The sequence below is a fragment of the Etheostoma spectabile genome, unplaced genomic scaffold (assembly GCF_008692095.1).
Source record: "Etheostoma spectabile isolate EspeVRDwgs_2016 unplaced genomic scaffold, UIUC_Espe_1.0 scaffold363, whole genome shotgun sequence".
NCBI lineage: Eukaryota > Metazoa > Chordata > Actinopteri > Perciformes > Percidae > Etheostoma > Etheostoma spectabile.
In genome coordinates, this window is record NW_022605593.1 from 170,480 (window position 1) to 185,746 (window position 15,267).

The 15,267-nt window shown below is 42.2% G+C and overlaps 1 protein-coding gene across 1 annotated transcript in view; it reads left to right on the forward strand.

The window, feature by feature from the left end:
* The first annotated feature begins 3,233 nt into the window (after positions 1-3,233).
* Positions 3,234-15,267, forward strand: part of rhbg (Rh family B glycoprotein) — a 20,711-nt gene continuing 8,677 nt past the window's right edge. Inside the window, exons 1-5 of the mRNA XM_032511430.1 lie at positions 3,234-3,641; positions 9,997-10,183; positions 10,526-10,676; positions 10,841-10,988; positions 12,250-12,416. Of these exons, the coding sequence (XP_032367321.1) occupies positions 3,410-3,641; positions 9,997-10,183; positions 10,526-10,676; positions 10,841-10,988; positions 12,250-12,416 (885 nt within the window). The 5' untranslated portion in view covers positions 3,234-3,409. The remainder of the gene's footprint in view (positions 3,642-9,996; positions 10,184-10,525; positions 10,677-10,840; positions 10,989-12,249; positions 12,417-15,267) is intronic.

A 15,267-nucleotide genomic window follows, 5' to 3' on the forward strand; every position in this document is an offset into this window, starting at 1 on the left:
CAAAGAGCTGCCTGCATATGGCTCAAGAGCCGCAGATTCGCCACCCCTGATAAAGAACCTAGATTTATCCTGTATTAAAAGCGACATGCTCAGAGTTTGTCACATGACATGAAGCAGGATGCTGAGAAGACAGACAGGATCTTTCTTCTGTCACTGCAGAGTTCATGACTGGTCTTTGACGCCTGTGGTCTCAAGCATTAATAGTCTGAATTCCCCAAAATCATAACAACATTCCTGCTGCCAGTCAGTTCTTTCACCTTTCTAAAGAAAAGCCTGTCTGCTGATGGAGGACGCAGATACAGGTGTAAGTGACATCTCTTTTCAAACTTTACAGAAGAAAGACAAATGAAGACATATGCAGTATGCATCCCTTCCTTTAACCACAGCCCCAGCCTGTACTGTAGTGAGATTATAACATCTAAATCCGTCGTCTGCTAATCGCCAGAGGCTCCGCCATGCCCACATCCTTCCTCTATTGTGACTGTAGAAGTCAGAGTAAACGGTCTATGCTATTGTGGTTTTCTGTAACAAGTTGAGTAAACAGCTGAGGCCAGCAAGTAGCTCATAAAGGATACCGCAACCATTATTCTAGCATTTTATTACAACCAATACATCCCAAAAAAGACAGATTATAACCAACAATAAATGTATCTTCAGTCTTTGTAGCCGTAAAACTCAGTTGTTGACCAAAAAACAATTAAAAGCGCAACAAGAAACCACAAGGTTGCATTAGGTGTCATATTTCTTGGCCAGTGTGTACTGTTTTCGTTGATGACGGTCTCTGTATGTTTGGCCCTGACAGCTCATATCAAACTGTGGTTGCAGCGCTTAGAAATGATAAAAATAACTCAACTCTTACACGAGAGAGATCTGCAAGACATCGTGAGCTTGGAACAAGGAAATGTCAAACTTGTCTTCTGGACTTTGGCTCTCCAAAGCTCCTGCAGATTGTTTTTTGGAACCAAAGTACAAAATGTCATCTGTGTCCTCGCAATGTTCTTCTTATAAAAGCTTCATCAAGTCAGTAGTTATGACCCAACCACGCTAGCGTTGTCAACAGTTTCCCGTGGTCAGGGATATTACGGCTTTTGCGTTTATTGTAAAACCCGTGCAGAATGTGCTTAATCATGGTGGTTCCATTTGTACGCGGAGGTTGGATTTTCCAAGTCGGAAACACCCCCCAAACTCGGTTTTCCAAGTTGGGAAGTCAGACAACCTCTGAGTCCTCCAGGCTCAAAATCCATCATGGCTGCCCCATGCATCCACAGTGGTGAAAGCTCTAGTAACATACAGTCATTAGCAACAGTCTCTAAAGGTTGCAATGGTAAGATAACTTTAGGGGAATGTTCTCTAAAGGTTGCAATGTTAGGATAACGTTAGGGGAACGTTCTCTAAAGGTTGCAATGTTAAGATAACATTAGGGGAACGTTCTCTAAAGGTTGCAATGTTAGGATAACGTTAGGGGAACGTTCTCTAAAGGTTGCAATGTTAAGATAACGTTAGGGGAACGTTCTCTAAAGGTTGCAATGTTAGGATAACGTTAGGGGAACGTTCTCTAAAGGTTGCAATGTTAAGATAACGTTAGGGGAACGTTCTCTAAAGGTTGCAATGTTAAGATAACGTTAGGGGAACGTTCTCTAAAGGTTGCAATGTTAAGATAACGTTAGGGGAACGTTCTGAGAACGTTTGATGTAACCAAAAACTAAACCTAACCTTTAGAAAACATTCCCAGAACGTTCTGGGAACCAAAAATTGTTAACTGGGAAAACGTTGAGCACCTGACCTGAAACCCAGGGGACATACTATCTCTACCAGATTGAACACAAAGAGGTAAACAAACAACAGAACTAGTTATAATTTACTACAAGCAACAATCAAAACAAAACAAACACCCACAAAATAAAAATCTTTCTCAACATTAACCAAAATAGAATGACTTGATATAACATTAATCAAGTAGAAACATGATCTAAAGAAAGAATGAAGCTCTCCCATGAAACTGCGAGTAGTGGTAGAGTCCAATTAGGCCCAATCCACTTTAAAACAGCTGTTTCTAGCCCTTGCGTCTTTTGGCCTCCGCCTGGAACCGTCTCTGTCAGCAGACCGCAAACATGGTGAGCTCAAAAGAAATCAGTTATAAAAAACTAACAGACAAAACAACAGCAGCTTAGTGTGCGTGCAACGTGAATCTGTGAGTCGAGACTTTGGGGATGGGACCCCTTAAATTGTTTGTAGGTAAAAGATGTTTGAAAAGACAGCATGTGTGGCAAGAAATAGGCAAAGAAAAAAATCAACTTGATCGCAAGAGGTGACTACTATGTTGAGCTGGCTGTGGTCAGTGGCGCCGGCAGCAGTAATACAATGTGTTTTTATTTTTCAAAGCTGTAGTGAGCATTTTACAGCCTGTAATCTGCGCCCAGTCTATCCTCTCTAGACTATGAGGCAATAAAGCATTTCCCCCCCACGCCATAAAAATCGTGAAATTAACGATCACTGGATCTGGAGCAGACTTTTTTTTTTTAGAGATAACGATGCGTAAATGCGCACAGGATTAACAGCCGACAGCAGCTCACTTCAGCTGTTCGCAGTACAGACTTTTTCTCAATAAGTATACGTTATTTCACCAACAACCCATCCACTATTAATAAAAGTTATCATTTTTATGACTCGATCGGTCTAAACCGGTTACTGAGGTTGAGTATCGGCTAAACCCACGGGCGAAGATAGCATGCGCGTGTTTGAATCGTGTTATCGTGGACAGGTAGAGTGCGGACTCATCCGGTTTTGATGTCCTTCGGGACATTTATACATGGCACACAGATTGCTCACATCTCCGTACAGGCTCGGTGACAGCTGTCTGCTCCGAGCTCATCCACCTTTCCCTTCCTGTCTCACCCAAAATATTTTCATGACCTTGTCATATGGTAAAAAAATAAGCTAGCACACTCTCCTACACGTTAATTATAAGTGCGAGTGACTACTTGTGCAGTAAATTGGCAGTTTTTGTGCATACTATGAAAAGGACTCCTGTCTTTGGCCACACAGTGAGATTATATTATATTAAGATTATATTAATTTATAAAATGAGCTAAAGCACTCTACAGTAGTCCACCTTAAGCTCTGTAGTAGTGGGGAGGGCCTAAAAGGTTCTCCCCATTATTCATAGGGGAGGCAGGCCTATTACAGTAGGTGTGACCCAACAAAAACAAATGTAAGACCAGCTCTGTGTGTGTCTGAGCTTCTTCCACACTCACACACACCAGCCTCCTGTCTCTGCACCGAGGACATCCCTGGGGGTGTGTGTGAGAGACGGACAGTTTTAATTTTCTTTGCTGGATCTTTTAATCCCCTTTTGTCCCTCAAGGTCGAGCCTCAGGCAGCCTCTCCTCAGCTCACCGGGGAGGAAGACATGACTGACTCGGCGACCAACATGCGGCTGAAGCTGCCGATCATCTGCTTCATCCTGGAGATCATCCTCATCATCCTCTTCGGCGTCCTGGTGCAGTACGACCATGAGACGGACGCCAAGGAATGGCACGACAGGTTCAACCATGATAACAAGAGCCACACCGAGCACACGGGCCACGCCGAGTCTGGGGGCCACTCCGAATATGACAACGACTTCTACTACCGCTACCCAAGTGAGTAAATGTCAAGAGGTGGGGGGGGGGGGGGGGGGGGGGGGGGGGGGGGTCAGAGGTTTCAGCGGGGGTCAGGGGTCAGGACGCTTTGATTTCAGTCTGTCTTAATGAGTTTTGGAATGTAAGGTTGCTAACTAACATCTACAGCAGCATTGAGGAATGGGTGCTTTAATCAATTAAACTGGAATGTTGCAGATTTTCATATTAATGTGATCAGGCTTCAAGACCATTGCATATTCTTTTAAAATACAAAAGGCATTTAACTAATCACAGTACAGCTACTCAATCAATGAGTTTTTGACTTTTTTGGAGAAAAGTCATTTAAAAAGTCAAAACTCAATGCCTTTCCACCTCTATAACTTTAAAGGAAAACGGGATCATAACAAGCCGAGAAATATTTAACTACAACTTGGAAAATCAGAATTTTCTGTTTTAGTTTCTGTTGATGATGCAGCTTTCATCTTTTTTTTAGTGAAACTTTTTAAATATAATCCCAACCTGATCAAATTATATGATCCCTACTGAAACAAAAAAAAATTATGTATACAGTGTACATGACTTAATTTGTAAAAGTGTTGGTAATTTTCTAACACAGCTGGTCCTTTTTATTGGATAAATCCACGTTTGGTGCTCTTTGGTGCAACGCTGTGGCTCATTTATGTGTTATGGCACAGAGGAAGATTTATTGGATATATCACCTTTAAGGAGCAACGCGGTCTCACGGTAGTTTGTGAAATGGTCAAGTTAATTTTTAATCTAACACTACACGCGGGAGGCGGCCATGGTCTCTGCGGGACGTGCAACAACAACGGGACGGTTGGGTTTAGGGAAAGAAGAACCAGGAAAGGACACGTCACATGTTGGGACATGATCCCTGGTCCCCAGGGTGAAAGTCCTGTGTTGTTTGACCCGTCCACCCCCCCCGACCATCCTCCCTGCGCCCAATTTTACTCATTACCATAGTCATACTGTGATTACAAAAGATGTTTCCCATTGAAATACATTCAAATTCGTGCTCACCACCACTAAAGAAAACGACGTTCCGTGTCCGTGTACACGAATCAACAGACCACACAAAGTGACCGTGTCACGAACTGCAGTGAGACTCGGTTGCAGGGCTGCGGTCGAGGCCACCTTAGTCGAGTCCAAGAGAAGTCAAAGACCAGGACTAGTCGAGTCCAAGTCAAGACCAAGTCCAAAAAGGTTTGAGTCTGAGTCAAGTCGAGTCCAAGACAAGTCCAAGACCAGGACTAGTCCAAGTCCAACAACCTGATCAAATTATATGAGCAACACAAAATTGTTCAATGGGGGGGGGGGGGATTTTTCTCACACTTTAAGCTTGGATTAATCTTTAGCAGTAGAACCAAATACTACTGTCTTTTTGGCAGGAACCATTTCCTGTGTACTTTTTCACATTGAAGAATATTCACATTTTACTGTCATTTCCAAACAGCTCTTGTCTTATAATGCCTAACTTCTCTAACACTAACATGATGCTTTCCTCTCTTACATGCTCCCTCAGTGACTTTTACTGTAAGTGGGCCATTCTTGCAAGCATGCCTCAACTATTTACATAATTGGAAATGTATGTTCTTGTAAACTTGTCGGGGGGGGGAAGAGAGAGAATGTTACATTCTGTGTGAAGCAATGAGAAGCTGCTAAGCTCTGGTTTCTCTAATTGGGACACGCCTCATTCTTTTAGGTTTGTTCAGTGAACATTTTCTAGAGGACTTCCAGTCCACTGCCGTCCCATGGAGGCAGATCATTGATTGTTAATTTCATGATTTTTATGGATTGTTTGGGGGGGAAGACTTTATTCCCTCACAGGCTAGAGGGGAAAGATTGGGTGCAGATTACAGGCTGGAACATGCTCATTACAGCTTTGTAAACATACATATTGAAACTTGCTGCACACAAGTTTTTGCGCATTGACGTGACTGGATTACTGACTGGGGACCCCACCACCCCCCTGGCCTTCACCTGCAAAATGTCACCCAAAGAGACGCACACCACAATCATGAGAAGATTCAAAATGACGACACAAACGTCTCACTCCCGACGCACTGCGTCCAAAACCGAGACTTGGTCAATGTCCTTTGACATTAGTTAAGTAACTTTTTCAAGTTAGGAGTGAGAAGGGGTTGACAAAATGGACTCCACAAAAACAGGCTACAGCTTCACAAGTCTGTCCTTATGTAGGAGAGATGGTCTCTGAGCCCACGGGCCCATTGTCTCATAATCCGTCCATGACTGGCATTGTCTAATTAGATTAAATTATACTTTATTCATCCACAGAGGGGAAATTTCCTTGTTACAGCAGCATATTCTTCAATTAAAGCCAAACAAGTACACACAAGAAAAACAGGCAATCAATAGACAGTGAGTGGAAGGTAGACTGAAAGTAAAGTGGCATCAAAGGTTTTGTAAAGTGCGGTTGCTATAGTACAAGACACAATATTGCGGTGCAAGTGACGTTAAAATTAAATCTTAACCAATCAATACAAGGCTGCATGATCTCTCCACAACGAACCTGTAGTGTGAAGTTTGAATTTCAGATGTCAAAGTTTTTATTAAACCCTTTTTTCTTAAAGTGTGGATATTCATCTAATCATGCAACATAAAATGGTAGTTGAAAAAATAATGCAGTTGGGACATTTTGTTTTAAAAGTCACTGAGCCCCTTATCTCTATACTTCCACCTTAACAAATTAACCTTAGAGTTAAGATGACTGGGGGTTGGTGGGAGTGCGTCTAACGGGTCAGACACTGTCAGATGTTACCTGGGCCCCTCGCTCCCAGGTGGGGTGGCATCCCGAGGAAGACATAACTATGTGGAGAATCTAAAAGGGGGGTGGATATCTCGTTTATAAATCTCCCAACATGCAACCCTTCGCCCTGCAAGCAGCTAACTGTCACCCACTGAATCGTTCAACTGGAACTAAAGCATACAACCTCAGGCTGGACAACCTGCAGGGTGTTGCAGGTTGACAAAACAATAATCCGATCCTGACTGTTTGGGTTTTATTATATCATCTACTGGCTCGACCTTTGAGTTAATTCTGAAAGCTGTAACAAGTTTGAAGAACAAAGTGTCACGAGGGTGACAAACAAGGGTTTAGCTCACAATGTTCCAAGGTTGTTAGAGAATAGATACATCCTTGTGTAACTAAGAATTGCTCCATTCACTTGGATGATGTGAGAGTAGATGGATAAGAAAGGGATCCAGAGGAAAGGCTTGGTTCAAGGGTAGTTTATATTAAAAACCGAACAGTAACAATTTGTGATAGAAATTATTATGGATGAGAGAGGCTTTGTTTGTGGTTTTCAAAGAATGAACTGTAACGATTCAAAACATTCAGTATGAAGTTTTATTGTCAGATTCATGGTTTACCATGTTTCTTAATTTGAAATCATTTAGATGCCTTACAATTACAAATTAAGACATTACTGGGGAACAGTAAGGGAATCGATAAAATCTTCACAAAATGATTCCTATCCTTCACAATAGGTTTTGAAGACTATATGGGAAGTGGATGATAGGAATTTTTGTAACTATTTTACAAAAGTGCAATCAAAAGCCAACATAAGGGCAGAAGTAACAATTTCTAAAATGAACATAAGAATGCCATCTGACATTGGCACGGAGAGGCAACTCATAAGGCCCTACATGGTTTAAGTCATGCGTTTTATGGCAGCTAGAAAAGTTGGAGTTGCCCTGAAACTAGAAATTCAGGTTCATTAACGTGAGTGTGTTCAAAAATTTCAATCTCTCGCCTTGCTCTAAACACTCGCCAACATACACGCCGGCCCTGCTGTTATCTTAGAGATGCACAGGTATAACTTCAGATGGCGTGCGCTATGCGTAGAGCTTTCATATAACCATAAATCTGCATTTGGGCATCTGAACTGCTGTGACGGTTAACTAGACCGTGGTCTTGGTATTGACAGTTCATGGAACGCAGGATGAGACCTGCAGTTTGTGTCAAAGTTGAACATTTTCAGCCAGTTTCCGAACATGTTTTTTATAAAACAGAACACACTTCTGCTGTTATGCACAGACAAAAGGCCCAGTCAATGATGACCAATATACTGGGAGTTGGTAGGTCAGTGGCTGTAGACTATCTGTAATCAGACACCCGATCTGTCACCGGCTCTGACACAGAAGTTCACCTTCATGTTTCAGTACTGTTTACACAACCTCCATCCTGCACGCTTGGAGAAAACTGTACAATAAACAGAGTTCAGACTCCAGGTTACCGGGCAGCTTGTAAAGAGTATGCCTCGCTAGTCTCCCTCTGCAGAGATCACCTGAAGTAAAACGGAGGTCATACAACTACCTATGGGAGCGTTTTTACAGGGGAGAACAATCTTAAGTGGACTGTGGGGTGGGTCAAAATCAGGGTTACAAGAACGTCATGGGGGTTAAAATCATCTGTTGGATTTATTTAATTTCTGGTTCAGCATGTGGCGCAGAATGTGACTCATCTATGCTTCAGTTTTTAATAAAGTAAAAACAAAACTCTGCATTTTTAAACTGAACAATCCAGGAAAACAAATTTGCTAACCTTACTTCCTGCTTTGCTTCTGCAATAATTAAGAGGCCACTTGAGGGTGCTGCCACTTTAATCGTTAATATGAGACGTAATTGCCAATTAAACAAACTACCTATTGGAGCGTTTTTTTGGTGGGCTCAGTCTCAATTGCACAGAGTTTTTAATTTTAACTATTTCAATTTGTTTCTAAGTCTGTTACATTTTATCTCAGCCTGTTGGAATAACATAATACATTCTACCTCTTTGCCAGAGTGGCTTCCAGCCATGCTGATATTTTCATGTTTGACTTTTTAATAACTTAAACCCCAAGGCTGTTTTTTTATTTATTTTTTTTTGATAGTGTGAACTCTGTTTTTCTAAGAGACAACTAAGAAATTATTTAGCAGATTTTGTCAGTTTTACTGTCCATGATTGTCAAAATGAGCTTATACTTTTGTCCTGACTGTGTGAAACAATTTAGGGAAAACAACAATCTCATGTTGAATTTCTTGGCCTGAAAATGATCAAATTTAATGAGAACATCAGCAACTTCAGCTTCATCACAACTCAAATGACCGTAGACTTCTGCCCAGCAGAGCCTGTCATTGCTCTGATTGTATGGGGTCCTCCTGGATATCATCGCGTGTATCTGGGCCAAAATGCCAATGGGGACACTGGCAACACCTCCCACCGGCCTTGCCAATGAACGGTCACCATGGTGACAGCAGCCTCGGCACAGTGCATTATTGTTTGGGACAAATAAGGAGAGTTAGAAAGAAGTGCTCACAAACTGTTCCAACCAAGACAATGAGGGAGGAAGTGGACAGTTTGCATGTTGAGTTCATTATCCAGTCATTTACATGGTGGACCAGCTATATTTTGGCAGTAGACTTAAAGAAAATGAGTTTCTTAACATGAATATCAGTGAGGAAAACTGCTGGGCAGGTTGAGTCACAGCTGAACCTGAATTACCCCTTTGAATAAATCTTCAACGGCGCTCATTCAGAGGCTGTTTTCAATGACAAAGCCCTCACGTGACTCAGTAGTTGTTGGTGTTGGCAGTAATCAGGTGTCTTGTTGATAGAGGTATTTGAAGAGCAGATATGAGGTCAATCTTAATGACTGGTATCATCACTGAAGTGCTTTTGGCACTTTAGCTCAAGGCTTTTAATTGTAATAGTATCAAAGGAAATGTTAGGTCGTCCAACGAGTTAGACAGTTCATCTTTAATAATTCTTATACAATAACTAAGGTTAAAAGTTTAACAACTAGGCCTATTAGACCGCAGTGTTACGGATATTTAATTGCACTTATGAAACTTGGAAGGGTGCATCGTGGGCCAAGAACCTATTTGATTTTTGGAGCGGATCCAAATCACTGGGTTGATACAAAATTTGTTTTCATTCAAATGTATTGAATTTTACTTTTTTCCAAGTAAACGGAAACTTGCATCATAGCTAAGAGGTGTAATGGTAAGTTGAGGATTAGTTGATCAACAAGAAATGTTTTAGCAATTGTGATATTTAATGAATCATATCTTTTTTTTTTTTTTTTTTTTTTTTTTTTTTGAAAGCCCGATGCCAAACATTTTGTTCCAACTTCTCAGGATTTTTCTGCTTCAAAGTAGTGGGCCCATAATTGAGCCTTGTGGAACTAGTTTTTCACTACATTTTATTTCATGTCTTGGTCAACAAACTCTCAATCTTCTGTCTTATGGGTCCATTTTGTCTTTTTACTACATGAAGCAACACACGACTAACAAAGAATTGGTCCCACTGACTTAAGAACTACATATTCTCAACTGGTGTTGTCTACGTTGTGCAGGTTTCCAGGATGTGCACGTGATGATCTTCATTGGTTTTGGCTTCCTCATGACCTTCCTGCAGCGCTACGGCTTCAGCAGCGTAGGCTTCAACTTCCTGATCGCGGCCTTCTCTCTGCAGTGGGCTACGCTCATGCAGGGCTTCTTCCATGGGATGCATGGGGGCAAGATCCACATCGGGGTGGAGAGGTATATAATCATGCTGTACATGTATAAATGCACAAACCCTGACATCATACATACAGTACATACTATGTTGATCATGCAAAATCTGTAAACTACCTTGTTAAGGTCTTACGTTTTAGAGCAGTTATGCAAATATCCTGAGACATGTTGGAAAAACAAACCCAAACGAGTCACTCTCTCTTCATACTTTTAGCTTTTGTCACTTGATTGAAAAAAATCTATAAAACTAAAAAAAATCCATCGACTTGAAGCAAAAACCTGACGCAACATTATGCATTTTATTTTGTCCATGCACTGCAGAAGCTTCTGTAGTGATGTCTTTTATCAAACTCTAATTTCTTTCAGTATGATTAATGCTGATTTCTGCACCGGCGCTGTGCTCATCTCATTTGGAGCCGTTTTGGGGAAAACCAGCCCCGTCCAGCTGCTGGTCATGGCGATATTCGAGGTCACATTGTTTTCAGTCAACGAGTACATCCTGCTGTCCATTCTGGGGGTAAGTTGCAAAAAACGCATACTGTTGCAGTAATTGGCTAAATATCTCCATGTGATGTCTGGTTTGTGATCAGCAGTGTGAAACCGCACAGTCTGCAAGGGCTAATTAACAAAATTGAATCTAATTTATCATTTTTCAAAGCAGATTGTGGCTGTTTGTTTCAGGCCAAGGATGCCGGAGGCTCCATGACCATCCACACGTTCGGAGCCTACTTCGGCCTGACGGTGACCCGAATCCTGTACCGGCCCAACCTGGACAAGAGCAAACACAGAAACTGCTCAGTCTACCATTCGGACTTGTTCGCCATGATTGGTAAGACCAACGCTGGAAGTTTACTGTCTACTTTCTAGAAGAGTGTTTTTCAGCAGCTACACCCGGATTAACAATTCTGCTTGTGTTGCAATCAAGTGGTTTCTTCATGCGGTCTCAATGTTTCTAGTTGAGCAATTAAAAACACAACTATGCATGATTACACCCAAAGATTGGTGTCAAGGGTGCGGTTATAGGTTTAAGACACACAAATCATCAAACCCATTGAGTGCAGCAATGCTTTCCTTCCATACTGTATACAAGTTAGTGTGAATCTGCTCTCACATTTTTTTTTTTTTCTTGTTTGATACCAAACAGAAGTGTGGCTTTGAGTCACGGTTAATTTGATGACAAACTGAATTTGACTTTGTCTTAAAGCCAATGACTCAAAACTTCTTTTGAATTCTAGCTTTTGGGGATTTTTGACCTCCCCATCCTTGAAATGAATCGTTATGTTCCTTAAGAGTGTGTTGCAATGAAGTCTGATTTTTCCAGACAACAGACATATTGTATATGAAGCCGTAAACGCCAACTACAGTGTTAACTGCAGGTAATGAGTTTGTCTAGCCTATAGGAATCCAATGAATCAGTAAGCTCATATTTCATTGGTTCTGGCAGATTCGTCTAGCCACCCTTCACATACTGACTCAGATTTCCAGCTGGCCAGGCCCCGGTTTGACCAGTCTCAACCATTTATCTCAGTTGAGTCTAACACAATGACTGACAGAGGAGCGGCATGCTGACTGAACGTAGTGACAGAATCTTACTGGCATACTGCATCCAGACTCACGAACCTCCGATCAAACTGTCAAAGGGCGATTCATTTCAACAACACAATTTAGAGTACGGTGAACTTATTTGAGAAAGTAGGTGACCAGTTAGCCATCTCTTTCAGTTTCAAAAACGGACCAAGCCGACTTGAATGTGTCCTACAGACCACGTCGCTCCCATTGCTCTGATTTGTTGTAGGTCACATTTCGTCCGGCAGTGCAAGTAGGCATAATGACTTGTTTAGCACTCTGACTTGCCTTAAGGCTTGTTGGTCTTGTTTTGGGTCTTGAAAAACAATGACTTTGTACCAAATAAAAGTGCAAAAAGTTGCAAAAAGTTACACCAAGTGTGGCTTGATTGCATCCCCTAACTGGGATTTACCCAAATCTAAGTCCTGATGTCGTCAGACAGCTGGACTTGTCAATTATAGCTCGCTCCGTCTCATTTAGTTGGATAAACCAATTGAAGGCTGTCCTATTGCTGTGCTTCTCAGGTACCATCTACCTGTGGATGTTCTGGCCCAGCTTTAACTCTGCCGTCACAGCTCATGGAGACGACCAGCACCGCACGGCCATGAACACCTACTACTCCCTGGCAGCCTGCACCCTGTCCACGTACGGCATGTCCGCCCTCACGGCACACGACGGCAAGCTGGACATGGTGAGGACACAATGATTTCAGCAGGTCCTCCAAACCTCATGACCGTATGAGACATTTGTTCCTGTCTAATAACACCCACAGGATTGCTTGATCAATTATACCCCTAGTGGTGGCGGGAGTTCAACCTGAAAATGTAATGGTTGCAGATTTGAATGTAAAGGTTAAGTTGAAACACGTCTTAAACTGGTTGCAGTTTGCTTAGGTTTAGGAAAAAACCTTGGTTATGTGTAGAAAAAGATGGTGGTTTGGTTAAAATCAGACTTTACTGGCACTTCCTGAAGGTTGCGTCTGACGGTGAACGTGACCGTTGTAAAGTTTAAAAAAATCAACTCGTGAGGCAACTTTATTTGTATAGCACTTTTCAACAGCAGTGCAATTCAAGGTGCTTTACATAAAACAAACTCATTAGAAAATTATATAAAACAATTGTAAAAAATTAGGAACAGTAAAAGAAAGTCCTGTTTGACCTATCCAAGTTAAAAAGAGAACCCATCGTTTACAGAACTGGAAACCCCCCCCGAAAGAAAACCCTTATGTGGAAAGATTGCGCTCTTATGTTTAATCACCTTATTTGCTGCTTTACTCCCGTCCCTACTCACAGAGGACAGTCTCTATGGTTTGGATCGCCAACTTTAGGAATTTAATTATGAATGAAAATGATAGATATCATCCCAAAATATTGGGAAATGCGTGTTGCAGCAGCAAAATATCAGAAGTCCATGTTTTTAAAGGCCTTTTTGTCGACAACCTCGGATTCAATTTGCTTTCCCAGAGAGAAGAAACTAGAAAATATTCACATTTAGAATTTTTACGTTGTCGTTTATAAAAATATTCAAACCGGATAATCCGTCAAAAGTTGGCAATTCATTTAAAGTTGACACTAATTGATTAAGCTTTTCTCAAAACATAATAAAAAGCTGAATCTGTCACATGAAGAGACCCCCCCCCCCCCCGCCAAAAGCCGTCTTGCTCGGAGTTCAACTGTAAGTCATCCTGAAGTATCGATGGGACGTTCCTGTGCTGACTGTGGTCAAACCTGCAGGGAATAGGCAACAGTAACCTAAGGGACAGAACAATTAAGTGTGTGTGTGTGTGTGTGGTGTGGGTGTGTGTGTGTGTGGTGTGTGTGTGTGTGTGTGTGGGTGTGTGTGTGTGTGTGTGTGTGGTGTGTGTGTGTGTGTGTGTTGTGTGTGTGTGTTGTGTGTGGGTGTGTGTGTGTGTGTGTGTGTGGGGTGGTGTGGTGTGTGTGTGTGTGTGTGTGTGTGTGTGTGTGTGGGTGTGTGTGTTGTGTGTGTGGTGTTGTGTGTGTGTGTGTGTGTGTGTGTGGTGTGGTGTGTGTGTGTGTGTGTGTGTTGTGTGTGTGTGTGTGTGTGTGTGTGTGTGTGGTGTGTGTGTGTGTGTGTGTGTGTGTGTGGTGTGTGTGTGTGTTGTGTGTGTGTGTGTGTGGGTGTGTGTGTGGGTGTGGTGTGTGTGTGTGGTGTGGGTGTGTGTGTGTGGTGGGTGTGTGTGTGTGGGTGTGTGTGTGTGTGTGTGTGTGTGGTGTGTGGGTGGGTGTTGTGTGTGTGGTGTGTGTGGTGTGTTGTGTGTGTGTGTTGTGTGTGTGTGGTGTGTGTGTGTGTGGGTGGTGTGTGTGTGTGGGTGTGTGTGTGTGTGTGTGTGTGTGTGTGTGTGTGTGTGGGTGTGTGTGTGTGTGTTGTGTGTGTGTGTGTGTGTGTGTGTGTGGGGTTGTGGTGTGTGTGGGTGTGTGTGTGTGTGTGTGTGTTGTGTGTTGTGTGTGTGGGGTGTGTGTGTGTGTGTGTGTGTGTGTGTGTGTGGGTGGTGTGTGTGTGTGGTGTGGTGTGTGGTGTGTGTGTGTGTGTGGTGTGTGTGTGTGTGTTGTGTGTGTGTGTGTGTGTGTGTGTGGGTGTGTGTGTGGTGTGTGTGTGTGGTGTGTGTTGTGAGCGCACATGCACGTTAAGCATTCTAATAACTCTTTCTAGGAATCAACCAATCAGGTCATGCATGGAGGGTAGTGAACCTGAATTTCTAGTTTCAGGGCGACTCCCACAGCGTTTCTGGCTGCAATAACATGGATGAGTGATACTATGCGTCGGTGTGAGTCAGTTGGTTTTAGAAATGGCTGCTTTCTCTTTCCTTTGTGGGCTTTTGATTGCACTTTGGTGAAATAGTCACTAAGAAGTTATTAAAAGCCACTTCCCCACATGGTCCTCATAACATTTAGAAAGAAATACCTATTGTGAAGAATTTGAGTAATTCTTTTTATTTATCTTTTCATTCCCTAATTGTTCCCCAGTAAGGACTAAATTAATTGCTTTTAAAGCCTCTAAATCATTTCTAACTGGAGAAAACATCTGAAATTTGAATCTGAAAATGAGAAATGATTCAGTAGAGGCAGGGATATGTAAACTAGAAGGGGGAAAATCTCTCATCCCCACCCTTCGGGGACAAATTGCACCCTGGGTAACTGTGTTCTGGGTGGTTTTGATCACCTGCTGCAGAGGATCATGATATCAGCTTGTTTTTCTTCGTGCGCGTGCGTGCGTGTGTAAACGTATTTGGACATTTAACTTATGTGCAGCATGCAAGATTTAATGTAACAAGGCTGATTATCTAAAGTGAAATATTTGAAGTTGGCTGATATTTTCTTCTCGGTGACTTTTAAGCCCCAGTGATCTACTTTGGCTCTAATTGTTTTTTTAAAAGATTTATTTTAGATTAGGGGCCTTTCAGTATTTATGGAATGGACCACCAGAGGGAAATAAGGGAGGATCATGTCTCTGTGTTTTGAGGGGGAGGTCACCCAACATTTGTATGAAAAACAACAATATTTCAAAGTGACTTGTTTGGTGCA